We start from the raw sequence: 17,751 nt of genomic DNA on the forward strand, positions 1-17,751 counted from the left end.
TTATCTTCGTTGTTTTTTATTTTTACACTCAATTCCTTTCGCCATGACATATGACTTGTGCCCCATCTCTAGCACCAACCAACGCATATGCATAATCAAGTTAAACCAACTGATGTATATGTATATGTCATACTCTTCACGGGGCACCCTCTGTCTACTGAGGGAGAAGTGTTTCTTCATCAAAGATAAGGTAGGTTATTACAATCAATCAGAGTTTGACAAATTTTTGCTATTCTTTTTATAGTATTATTGAAGCCATTGTGCTCTGGATTCCACAGTCAATCAAATGGATGAACCAAATGTGAGTAGAGATAGTAACGGAAACTCAACTTAAAACAAACAACCAGGGATTACTTAAACTGTTAGTATGCTCCAGTTACTCAGACTCCTCAACTATAACTGAAATATATGTTTATTATTGTTGTTGTTGTTGTCATAGTATTGTTTCAATCACGTCTGATACTTCCTGACCCCATCTGGGCTTTTCTTGACAAAGATATTTGAGTGGTGCCATTTCTTTCTCCAATTCATTTTACTGATGAGGAAGCTGAGGCAAAGAGAAGTTAATCAACTTGCCCAGGATCCCACACAGCCAGTACATGTGTGAAATTAGAATCTGTTACCCTAAAAACTATGATTCCCAGCAAAACTACAATCCCCAGCAAAAACTACGATTCCCAGAACCCTACTCACTTCCTGTCATAATGTGCTGACATAGACAGGACATAAATTAGGTAGAGTTCTGTGTCTAGCGCTCTTCTCTTCCTATGAGGGCAGCTGTGAAAGTGGGGAATTTTGAGCAGGTAGAAAAACTTAGTCACGTGGATCTATTTTGTCAGATAATAAACTACATATAATTAATACTTGAAATATTCAACTTTAATTTAATTCTTACGCATGTCTGAGGCTGGATTTGAACTCAGGTCTTCCTGACTCACAGCCCTGTGCTCTATACACTGCACCACCTACCTGCCCCTGGGTATGTTAATGCAGTGTATATAATACAATTGTGTGCCTGCATACAATTCATGTGGATACTACTCATTTTTACTATTTTAATTACAGATAAAGCAGCATTTTTATTTCTTAAAGGGAAAAAAGAAAACAAGCATTTATTGGGTGTCTACTATGTGCTAAGCACTGTATTATATGCTTTACAAATGCATCCTCTCAACAATCCTGTGAAAAATGTGCTATTTTTATCCCCATTCTAAAAGGTTAAGTGGGCTGCGCAGGGTCACCAGTTAATAAGTGTCAGAGGCAAATTTGAACTCTTCCTAACTCCACACCCAGTCCTCTTTCCACTGTGCTACCTAGCTGTCTCTTTGGCAGGATTCTATGGTGGGAGAAGTTTGGGGGAAGTAATAATAATTTAAAAACAAAAAATATCAATAATTATTTTAAAAGAAAGTAGTTTGTACATCTTAAGGCACTATCATACATATGTGAGTTTCCATTATTCTTAATTGTGCTCATTGTTATATATTTTACCAGTTAGAAAGTATAATTTTATAAAAGTATTTGGAGTTGAATAACTCAGTTATAAGGAGATACTTCTTAACAATTAGTAGTAGTGTAGTAGTAGTATAGTAGTAACAATTGTCGGAGTGAGTTTCCCATCACTAGTAGATGACTAAAGGGTAAGTATGTCATAGGTGTAAGGAATTAAAATTAAGGGTTTGACTAAAATATATTAAAATTATAAATAATATTGTGGTCTCCAATTTAAAATATCATAGCTCAAGTCAAAATGCCTTTCAAAAGTTTTTATTTACAAAATAGGTAGAGAGAGTGAAAATTGAGAAATACAAAAAAAGGGTAGAGCCTATCACACTAAATATTGCTCGGGTGCTCAACTCAACCCAACATGACTTATTAACTCTTGACCAGAATTAATCTCTCTCCAGAAGTCAGGAAAGGAAAGACAGCTATTCGCACACCCAAGTTCTCTCCAAGAGGCAGTTCAAGATGAAGACAACGACCTGTTGAGGATGACTCCTGAGGCTGACCTCCAGTTCTGGAAATTCAGAGCTTTTATAGTGACTTCTTGTCCCTTCCCCTCTTCAAAGGGGCCAATCACAGCTTTCAAATTGTCTAGCATTGGCCAGAGGGACAGTGTTTTGTGGGATCTACTTCTCATTCTCTGGAGGTGTAAACTCTTATCAAAAGGATTCACAATTTCCTGACTGATTGAGTTGTTATCCACTTTAGCAAATGACTTGCAAGAGTATTCTTACTTAGAGTCTGGTGAGGTACTAAGTAGGGGTAATAAAAGAAAGTCGGATTCACACTTCACAGTCTGGTGAGGTACTAACTAAGGGTACTTAAGTTAGTGTTAACCAAGTGTTAACTCAAAATAGACAAAAAGAATAAAGAGTTCCCTTTCACAAGTGTTAACTCAAAATAGCAAAGAGAATAAGAATTCCCTTTCATATAGGGGAGTTTCAATCAGGCACTGTGCTAGGTGCTAAGGATACAAATGAGAAATGAGAAAGTTCCTAACCTCAAAGAGGTTACAGTCTACTACAAGGATTATGTGTTTCCAAATAAATAAATATAGTCTATTTTATATAAAGTAAAAATGAGTTCATTTGGGGGAAGATACTAACAATTGAGGAAATCGGGGAAAAAATCTCTTGATGGAAGTGGTACATGGGCTGAGCTTGAAGGAAATTAGTGATTTCAAGAGATAGAGGTAAAAAAAAAAGACAATAGCCTGTACAAAGAGGGAAGATGAGATGGAAAATAGTATAAGGGAAAACAAATAGCTCAAATCAGATAGTCTGCCTCTTTGAGACTTAGAAAAACTGAAGGTCAGAAAAGACGAAAAACAGAAATTTAAACAGGAAAGTCAGATGCAAAAGAAATATTCTATACCTTAGAAATAATCTGGGACTTGCATAACTCAATTGCATAAAAAGTGAAGGGAGAGACAATGAACACAGGGCACAGACTTGCATTAATAACAATTGTCTAATACCTCTCATTTGCAGTATCCACAAGAGAATTCTGAAAAGTATTAACTATGTATTAGTGGAGAGAATACTTTGTTCCTGTTATGCCATTTGAGCAAATGCCTTTTCATTTTACCAATTCTATTGGCTGATTATTATAAGAAAACACACCACTGGGGGCTTCCAAGTTCATTTTTAAAGGATAGCTTCCCATGGATTTATTCTAGAACCTGAGGTAACAGTTGTCCCTTTGGGAATGCAACATACCAGTGCCAGTGCAGGTTTGGGGAGTGGACCCAGACGGAGTTTTATATATGGAAGATGCTATGTGACAGAGTGTAATATATAAAATTGAAGGCAGATCATGAAGGATGTTAAATGCTAAACAAAGGAGTGTATATTTTATATCAGAAATAATAGGGCTAAAGCTTCTTGAGGAAGAAAGTCATATGGTCATGAATTGTGCTTTAAGAATATCAGTTTAACATCTCTAGGAAAGATGTTTTGGAAAGGGGAGAGATTGGGTAGAGAAAGTCCAATTAGGAAGTTATTACCTGGAAGAGGTGATGAGAGTCATTTGTTGTTGTTGTTTCAGTCATGTCTGATTCTTCCTGAACCCCATTTGGGATTTTCTTGGCAAAGATGCTGGTTTCCCATTTCCTTCTCCAGCTCATTTTATAGATGAGAAAATTGAAGCAATCAGAAGTGACTTGCTCAGGGTCACACAGCTAGTGTCTGAAGTCAAATTTGAACTCAGGAAGATGAAGAATGAGTCTTTTCTGACTTCAGGCCAGGTGCTCTATCCACTTCTCCACCTACCTGCCCTAAGGGTCTAAGCTTGGATAATTGTGGTATGAGTATAGAAAAAGGGATGAATGGTAGAAATATAATGAAGGACAAATCAACAAGACCTGGTAACTGTTTGGATGGGGGAAAGGGGGGATGAGTGTGATGAGTCCAGAACGATTTCTGGGTTGTATGTTTGGTTTTTTGGGGAAATGGTATATGACAGTGATGGGCAAACTATGGCCCTCGGGCCAGATGCTGCCCACTGAAATGTTCTATCTGGCCACATGACATTATTCCTAATCTGATGAATACAATGAGTAGGATACAATACAATGAAACTTCAAAAGAGTTGCCTTAGAAACAGACTGACAGATGAACATTTCCTATCCTTTGGCCCCCTCTTTAAAAAGTTTGCCCATCACTGGTATATGAGATACATTAGTTGACTCAAAACTCCATTCTAATTCAAAGATTCTATGACTCAATGAAAACATTTTTAACTCTTTAATGTGCTGCCACTAATGTTCCATGTGAACTTAGACAAATCACTTTGCCTCTATGGACTTCAGATTCCTCATTTTTTAAATAAGGGGGTTGGATTAGATGATCATAACAATCACTGGCATTTATATAAGCACTTCCATATTTGCAAAGCACTTTGTATATATGCAACAATGAAGCTCCCCAACAACCCTTTTTAAGGCACGTACTTATATCCCTATTTTGCAGTTGAAAGAACTAAGACTCAAAAGAGATGGCATGGCAAGCAAAGCAAGCAAATGTGAGAGATGGGATTTGAACTCAGAAGTCTTTTCACTCCAAATCCTTCTTACCACTATACCAACCACGATGTCTCTTGAAAGTCCAGCCTGAACATTCTCTTATTCTATAGATTATCTTATTTTGCAGCCTACATTGTTTCGGATAGCTCTGACCTACATACATTGTGGCCAAGTGAATGTTGCTATGAAAATATCAATGTTGACATCTTTTGACTTATACATCCTCCCTCAAAAAATACCTTTCCAACTGACCCATCTAGAGTAACCCATTGAGAAAAGGTATGGCATGACCTTGGTAAATGCATTACACAGCTTGTGTTTCATTTCAACTATCTCTTTGTTTCCTGGGAACATCATTTGATTTATTGCTGCTGTCAGAAGAGCCCCTTGGTTTCCAGTAAGAAATTGAAAGAGATTGCATGGTCTACATCACAGATGTCCAGTGGCTTGGCCTACATGGCATCTGTGAAAAATTTAGAGATATATTTCTGTTTTCCAACTTTATGTGAGAAAAATCTAGGCTTTAAGTTTTCCTTTCCATCAAGAGATTTGGTGCCTTTCAACTTTCAAATACCTACCCTAAGAAGATGTCTTTTAGACAAATATTGCCAAACATTACAACTCTATTTCAAAGTTTTTAGTATTTGTCAGATTTTACTAATTATCTGAAGATCTTAAAGTATTTTTTAAGCTTTTTGTTGTAGTTGTTTCAATCATGTCTGACTCTTCATGACCCCATTTTGGGTTTTCTAGGCAGAGATAATGAGAGCAGTTTGCACTTTCCTGCTCTAGCTCATTTTTTATAGATGAGGAAATTGAGGCAAATAGGTTTAAGGGACTTGTCCAGGGTCACACAGATAGTAAGTATCTAAGAACAGATTTTAATTCAAAAAGAGGAATCCTGAAAAAAATTACAGATTTTGGATAATTTTAATGAATCCTTGAGTTGTCTTAAAGCCCAATTCAATATCCATTTAGCATAGTATTTGATAAATGCAATAGGCATTCAAACATTTACTTGGATGGCTAAATGAAAGAATGAAACCTCACATTTCATCAAAGAATTATCAGATTCATCAGAGCATTTTGGAGTTGAATTTCTGCCCTTTGGAGTACAACTTTCAGCTTGTTAGGATGGTCTTGTTCCATTAGCTTGGTTGGTTCCTCAATTCTACTTTATACTATTTCTCTATTCCAGGCTTTCTCTCCTATAGCTAAAATAAACTGGGACTCCAAATTCAGCAATAACATGTCTCTGCTGCCTTTGGTTGACACTACTAACTCCTTTTGGGGAAGCTAGATGGCATAGTAGATAGAATCCCAGGCTTGGACTCGAGAAGACTCCTCTTCCTGAGTTCAAATTCAGCCTTGGACACTTACTAGCTTTGTAACACTGAGCTAATCATTTAACTCTATTTTTTTAACCCTTACCTTATGTCTTAGAATCAATACTGGGTATTGGTTCTAAGGCATAAGAATGGCAAGGGCTAGACAATGGAAGTTAAGTGGCTTGCCAAGGGTCACACAGCTAGGAGGTATTGTTATATTTAAAGGAGGTCACTAGTATCTATTTGAGGTAGTAGAAATGATGTACAGAGAGGATAAGATGGTACTTCTCCTTTATAACAGTTGCCCAGGCAGGATCCTTTAGGTCAAAGTGGTTTATCCCTTCAGGACCCACCTGGGGTTAATTGATATATTAATTTGGGCTCTTCAGCTGGGATAACGTTGATATTCTGACTGTGATTTCTCCCTTCCCAAAACAAGCTTTGAATCTGATTTAGGAAGGTACTTTAAACTTTTTATATATATATTAATAAGAAGGATAAGGGAAAAGGATTGAGGTAATAGGAGACCCTATTTAAATTGCTAGTAATGAAACTAACTGCAGGCAATGATGAATCAAATGTTAGCTTCCCTCTGGTTCAGCCTGGCCAGGGCTAACCAGAGTCGGTAAACTGCTGGGAAATCTTCAGCTTCTTCTATAGATCTTAAGCCTTAACAGTTGAGATATATCCACCCTTTCCACCCTTTTCTTCATCTTCTGCCCACTTCCCGGATCCCTCCCAGGCTCTGGGAAACCTAGATAGCTAGATGATGAAACTCCTAATATCTAGGGGCAGTAGACACCAAGGTGGCGGTCAAGTACAGGTTGATAATGGTATATGAAGGACAGGAAGAGCTTGCAGAGTGCTGTTTGCACTCACTCACTCCAAGACCAGGATCCACACCGATCTCTAGCCTCAGGACNTATATATATATATATATATATATATATATATATATATAGTAAGAAGGATAAGGGAAAAGGACTGAGGTATTAGGAGATCCTACTTTAATTGTTACTAATGAAACTCTCACTGTTGGCAAATGAAGAATCAATGTTAGCTTCCCTCTGGTTCAGCCTGGCCAAGGCTAAACCAGAGTAGGTAAACTGCTGGGAAATCTTCAGCTTCTTCTTCTGTAGATCTTAAGCCTTAACAGTTGAGATGTATCCACCCTTCCACTGTCTTCTTCATCTCCTGCCCACTTCCCGGATCCCTCCTGGGCCCTGGGAAGCCTAGATAACTAGATGATGAAACTCCTAATATCTAGGGCAGTAGACACCGAAGTGGTGGTCAAGTACAGGTTGATAACGGTATATGAAGGACAGGAAGAGCTTGCAGAGTGGTGTTTGCACTCTCTCACTCCAAGACCAGGATCCACACCGATCTCTAGCCTTAGGACAGGTAAAAGACCCCAGAACTTCTCCTCAGGGTTCTCAACCGACCACTCCGGCCTTTCACATGCCTCTCTGGGAACATTCTATCCAACTGACTTATCTGTCAATTATTGAATGAATTTCAAGCTCCCAGAGATTCAATATAACAGTATCTGAGGTCAGATTTGAACCCAGGACCTCCCATCTCTGGGTCTGACTCTCAATCCACTGAGTTAGTTATCCCTAACCCTATTTTTTTAACTTAACAACCTTGTTTTCCTCAGTTTCCTCATCTATAAAATGAGCTAGAGAAGGAAATGGAAAACTATTCCAATGTCTTTGCCTAGAAAACCCCAAAAAGAGTTGCAAAAGATCAGACAGAACTGAAAATGATTAAAAAACAATAGTAATTCCTACTGACTCAGTGCCTCTCTCCCCAAAATAGGTTAACTATAAATACATCAGATTTCTTCATGTTGGGCCAAAGTTAACTTGGCACCAGTTTGTTCGAGATCTAGATTCTTGTGGATGACTCAATGGTCTCCCCTAGAACAGTGCTGGAACTAGGTGGAACCAATCAATATGAAGAAACCAGATCTGCTGAGACTACCTGTGCTAAAAATGCAGGCCCTACTCCCGATGGAAAGAGCATGGGTTCCAGTTCAGGAGCTCCAGATCAGAGACCTGGGTCTAAATCCCACCTCTGATGTTTATTACCTGTGTGTAATGTAATGTAGCAGAGGGCAGCATGGAATTCTTGCATAATACAGGGTCTCTGTTTTCTCATCTGCTTGGAGGAATTAGACTAGATGGCATTTGAGACCCCTTCCAGGTCTAGCACAATGATGCACTAATGTACTGTGTCTTTGGGAGGCCCACATTCACTGACTGCTATGGAAGGAAACTGCAGACAGGACTCCAAATTTCCTCAGACTCAGAGCTGAATCTGCTCTGGGTCTGAAGAGTCTTGTGATATCTGAAAAGTTCTTGCCTGCTCCCTCATTTATAAATCTGCAGGTGCCATAGAAATGTGAAGATAATATGCCAACATAGAAAGAGCCAGGGATTTGTAGTCAGACAACATAGATTTGAATCCCCTTTCTTCTACTTACTCTCTGGACAACTTTGGACAAGTTTCTTGGCTTTGCTTTCTTCATCTGTGAAATTAGTCATCTCTTATGGGAGTCTTCATTTACTGTGACTCAATCACCCTCCTCAGAAAGGGCAGTGGGATAGGTAGAAGAACTCAATGACTAATAATTTCTATTCTATCAGAAAAATGAGAAACAAGGAACTACCCTCACTTTTATCCCTTATTACCGATTGCTCTCAAGAGCCCAGAAAAACATGCAGAGCAACTCAATTCAAATGGAATAATGTGGTAAGGAAAAAAAGAACTCTGAATTTGCTTCTTACAAACTACTCACTGAACTCTGGTGTTTCTACATTGCTGAAGTGCTATAAGTGCTATTATCAAAGCCCTCAGTCAAAAGCCATTCATCCAGCCCTGATGATAACTCAGCAGCTATATAGCTAACTGTTTTGGCTAGTTATTCTTGGGAACTAGTCCATGCTGGGAAATAAATGTAAATGCTATCAGATGTACCCTACAAATTTCAGGATCTTGAAACAAAGATCTCGTCATATCACCCTGGTTAAAGCTCTGACTGTGAACTCAGTGGATGAGAGGTTATCCAGGTATTACAAAGAATCTTCAACCCATTTGTATGCTAGGTTGTGCCATTTTGATTTTAAAATTTGATCTTAGTTCCAATAAAACATAAAGTGTGATTCAGAAGAATGAATAAGCAAACATAAATTCTATAGATTACAGTGTCTTTCAGATATGTAAATTAAGTTATTCAAATACATAGCTATTGTTATTAACAAAGTGTGAATTCATTGAAAATATTTCTGACTGCATGATAGTATTTGCCATCATGTGTTTTTTCACTCAATAGATTCAAATAATGAAATGCAGGAGTCCGAAACTTTATTTGACTTTTAGAAAAGGGAATCCTCATACTTCAAAAAATTGCAGGAACTGGGAAATAACAGAAGTGGTTTTTTTAAAGATCAATATGGGGAAGCTCGATAAACACGGAGGATAGAGTACCAGGCCTGGAGTTAGGAGGACCTGGATTTGAATCTGGCCTTAAACACTTCATAGCTATATGACCATTATCAAAGAGGGAGGAAGAGACAGAGTGAGGAAGGAAGGAAGGAAGGAAGAAAGGAGAGAAGGAAGGAAGCATTTTATACCTTAAAATGTCCCAAACTCTACCCTCCAAGGATTCTTTTGCTGTAACACTTTCTTTGCATGACTGCCTTCCCCATTATCAGACCAAAGCAATAGCAAACTTAAATCTATACAGTTAATAAGAAATGTCATATTTGATAACTAAATGATAAGCTCTTGGAAGTCATGAGCCAACTCTTATAGATTCAGAGATGTGAGAGAGGCCCAAGGGATCAACTAATTAGCCCATTCCCTTAGTTTGTAGATAAAGAATCTCAGTCCAAGAGAGAATTGATGGCTTGCCCATGGTCAAAATAGCAGAGTCAGGATTCAAATTCTGTTCTGTTTCCAAATTCCTTCTATTTCTTTGTATCCCCAAAGTGCTCTACAAAGTAGGTGCTCATTAAATATTTATTGACAGATAGCTGAATTTAATGAGAAAGAATGAAATATCTTCTTTTTGGCTTATTACATTTGGACTCACAATTGCATTTCATCAAACAAATGCTTTAGTCAATTTCTAGAGGCTATTCTTTAACATGGTCTAAACAGAAAACATATGGTGGAAGTCCTTTCTGACAATCTTGTTGGGAGAGAAAACTAGTAGACATAGCAGCATACTAGCTATTCCCCTGGTGAGGCATTCTACCTTCGATCTCATTGATTCAGGCTGTCCCCCATGCCTTGAATGTACTCCCTCCTTCCCCACTACCCTCACCTCTTTGAATCCCTGGCTTCCTTCAAGGCTCAGTTCAGGCACCATCTCATATTGGAGGCCTTCCAAAGGTCCCCGTTATAATTGTTCTCTCCCTTTTACTTCATTGATACTTATGTCGTCTCTACCAACACCCCCGATCCCAACCTTTAGAAACGCCAGCTTCTTAAGGGAAGTAACTGTTTTCTTTTTCTTTGTATACCAAGAAGAGTGTCATGCCCATGGGAAATATTTAATAAATGTCTATTGAGTTAAATTGGACATGCTAATATCAGATGCTGCATGGTTTTGTAGCACATTTTATTTCATGATTAATTATTGCATTATTATTATATTGTATGATCTAACCAACCCATGGCAGTTCCAAATCTGTGCAATACTGAATCTCTTTATGTCAAGCTTTATTATAGTTGGTATTTCTGATGTCTTTGGTTTCTTTGCACCAAGTAATGCAATTTGAGCATATGAAGGGCAGCACATTATACCTGTTTCTAGTCCAGATTTGAGGAAGACCAGAATCACCCTGGCATGTCCACTAAGAGGTTTTTCCTTATGAGCCCATTTAATTCACATGCTTGGGAAGGACTGACTTACTAAGTGGAAAAAGATCCTCGTTAGAGTAACAACAGACCTAAATCCAACTCTTGGGATTTTGTGACTTAGAGACCTAGAGCAGCCAAAGCTATCTGCCAATCCTGGCCAATGCAGGTGTAGCTCAGCCTCAGAGGAACAGCCTGAGACTCCTAACAAGAAGGAGGGGGAAGGCCAAAACATTAAACCAAGATAGATCCCAGATGGGAAATAAAATGGGTCAATGTAAGCAGACCTCTCCAGTCCTAATCAGAAGGAAAACTACCCTGGAAAGTCATCTGCAGATCCTTAAATGTTGGCCCAGAGAAAAAGTAGTGATGGATTTGGATCTTCCTTCCCCAAATCCAAAGAGGATGAAGGATCCTTATGAAGTAGACAGAAAAGAGAAAAATTAAGGTACAATGAGAAGGGTAAAGGATATGGAGTCAGACGAGCTGGGTTTAAGATCTGGCTTTGTCATTTACTTGCCTCCTGTACAAATAGTTTAATGCTACAAATATGTATTAGATGCCTACTCTGGACAAAGTTCTGTGCTAGGCAGCACTTTGGAAAAATACAAAACTTAGATAGGATACGGAGCTCACATGTCATGAAGAAGTTGTTGACCTTTTTCGTGTATCATAGGCTTTTCCAGCAAATGGTGAAACCTATGAACCCCTTCGTTTTAAATGCATAAAATACATGAGATTGCAAAGGGAATCAATTATATCGAAATACAAATATCAATTTTTTTAAAGAGCTTGGAGGCACCTGAGTCACAGATTAGATAGAGAGGTAGGTCTGGAGTGGGGAGGACCTGAGTCCAAATTTGGCCTCAGATACTTCCTAGCTGTGTGGACCTGAGAAAGACCTAGCCCCTTGCCCTTCTGTGTTAGAGTTGTTACTAAGATGGAAAGCAAGGGTTCAAATAAATAAAAGTTTAGCATCCTAACGTAATGGGTGGATGACACATGAACTATTTGAGATTATTGACCCCTGAAATAGATCAGGGAAGTAGATTCCACCTACTCTCTGCTCCATTGGCAAAGTGTGAGATTCTTTAGCAATTTCTACACAAGGAGACAACAAAAGTTCCTTTCAGTGAAAACAAAATGTTCATACAATCTAAAGCTAAAAGGGAACTTGGGGCACATGCGCATAATGAGCAGGGCTGGGATTTAAATCTAGGAAACCAACCCCAAAGCATTTATTAATCACCTACTGTGTGTCATGCCCTGTGATACACTGGGATACAAATTTATAGAGTGAAATAATCCCTTTTTTTCAAGAAGCATATATTCTAATGGAAGTACAAAAATCCCCTACCTCCAAATCCAGGGCACATTCCACCCAACCACAATGTCTCCAAAACATCAAGAACATGAAAATCACACAGAAGAAAATCAAAAGTCACTTACCTGAGTTTTTCACTTTCTAATTGGTCACATTAGGACCATTATAGTCATATGTTATATATAGTTGTCACTTGATATTAGATTATCTTATAAATATTCACCTGGAGTTGATTTTTTAAAAAAAGAATTGAATTTATATTTGCTCTTTGGGGTCTCTTGCTATGTGGGAACAGCATAAGAGCATTAGTGGCTTCCATTCCAGCAAGGCTCTAGAATGCCCAATGCACCACCGTTTGCAGGGTCTCTGGGAAACCATAGTTTAGAAATTGCAAGATACATAGCCTGCTCCCTAGCATGAGGAAAACAAACACTGTATGTACAGCCAAGAAAATAATAATACAAGAGTTCTATGAGAAGAATATACAGTATTGCATCATACACTGACATGCTGAATTGGCATGTTACCTGTGATTTATTATCCTATAGAAAACTCTGTTCAGAACCACTGAGGTAATCTATATCCACTGTTTCCATCTTGTAAATCATTACTCACCATTGTTCCTGCAAAAGCCTTAGTCTATGTCATTTTCCCTATAAATTGTACACTCTAAATCAATAAACTTTGTCACCATCCAAGTAAGAGGATATCTGGGTATCTGATTTGTCAGTCTGGCTGTTTGACCCTCCTGTAATCCCCAAAAACATTTTTTTTCATTCCAGTTTGATGACCCACGAATAATTTGTCATCATCACCTGACATTGCTAAGCTGTCTTTAAACTTTAATATTTTAAGACTCCAAAAGATCTGCAAATTCAGCCACACAGGTATTTCCTCTATTGACACATCCCCATCTTACACATCAATCATCCTCTTGGTAATGAGTCTTCTCCACACTTGACTGGTATACCAATGGCAAATACAGAAGCCATTACTTACTTAGTCTATATTCAATGGCTTCCCAGAACCCCTAAAGGCTTGGATTGTGCTCACCTTGGCCATAAGGAAGCAAAAGGTACTTTTATAGACTGTTAGAGTTGGAAGGGAGCATAGAGGTTATTCAAGGCAACCTCCTAATTCTGTAGGGAAGGAAACCAACATGTTCCTACTCTCTTCCCATCCCGTGCTTTTAGACTTTGGTAGTTGCCCCAGGGGCATAAAAGTTTCTAGGTATAGCTCTGTTCTGGGACCATGGCTATTGTCTATCCCAACATATTTTTAAGCAAGTCTTTTGTTGGGTTTTTTTTAAGAGCAAAGCTATATTATACTTCATCTTGTCTCTCCCATAGCAGTTGCAATCCTGACCCTGTGTCTTCCTCCCAACTCCGTGGCCTTTGTTCCTTGACTTCTCTCAGTTAAAGGTCTACAGGTCAAAATAATTCTGCAAAACAAATGTGTTTTCCAAAGACAGCAACTCAAAAGCAAATTTCTGCATGGCAAATCCTGTTCCCCAAAGGTATTCAGTATAATCCTCTGACCCAAAGTTTTACCATGTAGCAAAGTACAACAATATTGAAGCATGTTTCATGCCTTTTAAATCATACCTTTAAAGAAATATGACTTCCCCTAATAAAAGTCTTAAACTGTAACAGTGTATGATAATAATATACAACTATCTTTTCTTTGAGGTACAAAGGAAAAACAAAGATGCCTTGACTACACAAGATACTATGAAACGAAAAGTCTTTCTGGCTGTCTGAAAACCCCAAAGGTCAAATATTCTTCAGAAGGACATCCCACACCTGGGGTATATTGGAGCCAGCTCGTACCCAATTGTTAAATTTTCAGTGTGAACATTGACACCTAGGAAATGAGCAGATGCTATAAACTGGGCCTTGATTTATTGGAATTTTTTTAATTGCCTAGACTTAAGAAAGTAATGGAAGAAATGTATTTTTATCCAGATTAAACATACCTACCAGCACATTAGTGCACATATCTCATTTTAATTGTACTAATCATGTTTGCCAGTTCTTTGTCAAGATTACTTAGAAGTTTTGGGCCAGAGAAATGAGATGTAGAAAATAAGAGCCACAGCAATGACTCAAAATACTACAAAATACAAATGGGAGTGGTCCTACGCTAGAGGGCCAACAGCTAGCTGTGAGTGGAATAATAAGGAGCAGGCATGCTTGCCAAAACCCAAGGCCAATTGGTGGGGCCAGAAATAATCTTATAGTCACTTGAATCCATTCCATGGTTTACAGATCTGTGCACTAATTTTCAGAAAAACAGTAGACACCAGTTATACACTTTTTACCAAAAAAAAAAGTTCTTCCAAAACATTTCTTCAGCATTGTGATCAGAGTTAGAAGGGATCATACAAGTTGCTGACAAACATTAGCTCATTTGATCATCCCAGAAACCCTCCAAGTAGGCAAGACCCAGACATAGTGAGGTTAAATGATTTGCTAAGGTCACACAGCTAGTAAAGTAATGGCACTAGAACTGTTTTTTCATTGTATATCACTGTCTCTTCTATTACCCAAATGAAGTCCTAGAGCTATTCTTTGTTGATGTTCGGTTGTTTTTTAGACATGTCTGACTCTTTGTGACCCCATTTGGGGTTTTCTTGGCCAACACAATGGAGTGGTTTGCCATTTTCTTCTCCAGCTCAATTTACAGATGAGGAAACGGAGGCAAAAAGGGTGAAGTTACTTACCCAGGATCACACAGCTAGTTAGTAATGGCACTGGAACTGTTTTTTCATTGTATATCACTGTCTCTTTAGTTATCAAATGAAGACCTAGAGTTATTCTTTGTTGTTATTCAGTCGTTGTTTAGACAAGGTCTGACTCTTTGTGACCCCATTTGAGATTTTCTTGGCATAGATACTGGAATGGTTTGCCATTCCATTTCCTTCTCCAGCTCATTTTACAGATAAGAAAACTGAGGCAGCAATCAGGATAAAGTGATTTGCCCGTGGCCACACAACTAGTAAATTTTTAAAAGATGAGTCTTCCGGATTCCAAGTCTAATATACTATTTACTTAGCCACTTAGATGTATATATAGAAAACTTTTCCTCTATGTTTGGATCATTGGACCAGGATCTCATATTTATATGCATGTTATTATTTATAATAATATAACATAGTATATAATATTTATAGAACAATATATTTCTAATAAAACAGATGATAATTTATAATTTTTATTAACAATAAATTTACTTATTATATATTATTCATAGTTAATATTTCTATTCACTTTAAATCCAGCATTTCTAATACTCTCTGAAGCCCTTCTCCCCCCCTCAGTCATTCTCATTGCACAAGCAGGAAGTTACACGGGACTGAGGAACTCTTCTAATTATATCCCTGTTTCATGGATTGTTGCAACCAAATCATTCATCATTAAATGACTAGCCTGCAAGTGATAAGCCTCTCTGGGCTTAGGCTATGCTGGTCTACAGAAATGGGACACAATCTAACCCTGGGACCATACTCAGCCCCCTTTCTGACATGGTAAGACCTGCCAAAGTTTTCCCTCCACTGGCCTAGTCTTTTTTCATTTTTTAAATTTTTTAAATATCCTTTATTTTCTGTCTTAGTACCAACTCTGAGACAGAAGAATGGCAAAGGACTAAGCAACTGGAGTTAAATGAGGGAAGAGTCCCATATCTAGGAAATATCTGAAGTCAAATTTGAACCCAGGTCCTCCAAATTCCAGGTCTGGTGCTTTATCCATGGGGCTACCTAGCTGCCCCACAGTGGCCTAATCTTTAAGAACTTTAAGAAGATAAGAATATATGTTTGCCAGGTTGAAATTTATTTTCCCCAAAGCACATGGGAGGGATGTGTTTAGTAGAGATTGGAGTGGTATGAGCGGAGTTCCACTCTGGAAAGGTACCTTCCCCCATGATAAAGCGAAATGTCTTCTGCTGGTTCTTTTTGGTGCCTGGATGCTGCAAGGTTATCAGAGCAAGTCTTGTCGTTCACTTCCTGCCTATGTCCAAGACCTCTTGGGCGACCGTTGCGTTCAGAAAAGAGGCGTTTTGGATAAATACTAAAAGTGCTCGTCGGTGGGGTTTTCGAGAAGTTGGCTTGCCACTTACTAGCAATATTGACTTTTTCACAACAATCAGTTTGTCCTTCCGAGCCACATGCTCTCCACCTGAAAAATAGGAAAAATGGTAACATGTGCGACTGACCTCACAGGCTCAAAACTGGAGGATTAGTAATATAAACAAAGTGCTCTATGATATGTTATTATTATTATTATTATTATTACAAACAATGATAATAGTTCTTCATGGTTGTGGGCATAAGCTATTCTCTTTGGAAATGAATAGCTGCTCCAGTGATTTCTAGAGGCTCTCAGAATCCACCCAGATGTAGAATCTGGGAAACATTTGACTGAAGGTTACCAGCATCGGTCCTCTAGGTGATTTTAAATTCCCAGGGTTCACTCTATTGATCCCAGAAGGAAGCCACGCAATCTAAATAGAACTCTATGTATGTTGGCAAATGCTTCACCAACCAAACCTAGACTTAAGGCTAAATTTAAAAATAAAAATAAAAAAAGTAAGTCCTCTGGCTCTCCCCGTTGTGTACTCAAATAAGTCATGAATCCCTTGTCCCTTGGCAATTTGCACATGAGCCTAAAAATTCAGGCACAGAAAGAATAGGAGTAAGATGCCTAGGTCTGCAATATAAACATAACACAGCCAAAATTGTATTTGCTTAATTTATAGAGAACTTCAGAGTTTAACAGCCTTAGAGTCACACTGTAATCACTCTTGCTGTGGATTTAATTATGTGTTAACATTCCCTCTATCCCCAACCCCACTCCCCAAAAAAGATATTAAATTGGTTTGCCTGCTTTTCAGTTTCAATTATACTGGCTTGAGGGCCTTTCCATTCTGCTGAGTTTTCATAGAAGAGATTTGGAAGCCCTGTAAAGAAGTCGCCACCAAGTTTTATAATACAGTCGCCAGCTCACCAGTTCCCATATTAAATTTAGGAGGCAACTTGAGACTTAGTACCCTGCTCTCCCTCTCTCTATCATTCTTTAAGGGCAGACAAGCCCATATAGTCCTCCAAGAGAGCTATTCTGCCCAACTGCTATTTGAAATAATTGGGGGATAAAACTAGCTGTGAAAGGCAGAAATCTGTCCCTACATCAATTTTAGTACCATACTTGCATCAGAAAGACTCATCTTCCTAAGTTCGAATATGACCTTAGACACTTATTAGCTTTGTGACCCTGAGAAAGTCACTTAACTCTTTCTGCCTCCGTTTCCTCATCTGTAAAGTAAGCTGGAAAAGGAAATGGCAAAGCACTCCAATGTCTCTGCAAAGAAAACCCCAGATGGGGACATGAAGAATTAGACATGATTGAAACACCTAGACAACAACAATCAGCCAGGGGAAGAGGTCTCAGTGAGTAAATCAGGGAAAGAATGAACTTCCAGAGTAAAGAGACCACAGGAGCAAAGTGAATGTAGAGGATGAGAAGACTGCTATGACGTGATAAGAGAAAGTCCAGAGAATTAAGAGCAGACCCTTTAAGGAGAGATGATGGATCACCAACATTTTCCATCATTAGAAAACCAAGGAAGATGTGAGGTGGGTCAGGAGCAGAGCCACACTCTTCTAAAGCAATGAGAACTAGATATGAAAAGTAAACTAAGAACAGGACAGAAGG

The 17,751-nt window shown here is 38.5% G+C and overlaps 1 protein-coding gene across 1 annotated transcript in view; it reads right to left on the reverse strand.

The window, feature by feature from the left end:
- Nucleotides 1–16,039: 16,039 nt before the first annotated feature.
- The window catches only part of SPATA18 (spermatogenesis associated 18), a 59,365-nt gene continuing 57,653 nt past the window's right edge, over nt 16,040–17,751 (reverse strand). Inside the window, exon 14 of the mRNA XM_044681733.1 lies at nt 16,040–16,218. Coding sequence (XP_044537668.1) covers nt 16,040–16,218 — 179 coding nt within the window. The remainder of the gene's footprint in view (nt 16,219–17,751) is intronic.

Source organism: Gracilinanus agilis, chromosome 6 (assembly GCF_016433145.1).
Source record: "Gracilinanus agilis isolate LMUSP501 chromosome 6, AgileGrace, whole genome shotgun sequence".
Lineage (NCBI taxonomy): Eukaryota > Metazoa > Chordata > Mammalia > Didelphimorphia > Didelphidae > Gracilinanus > Gracilinanus agilis.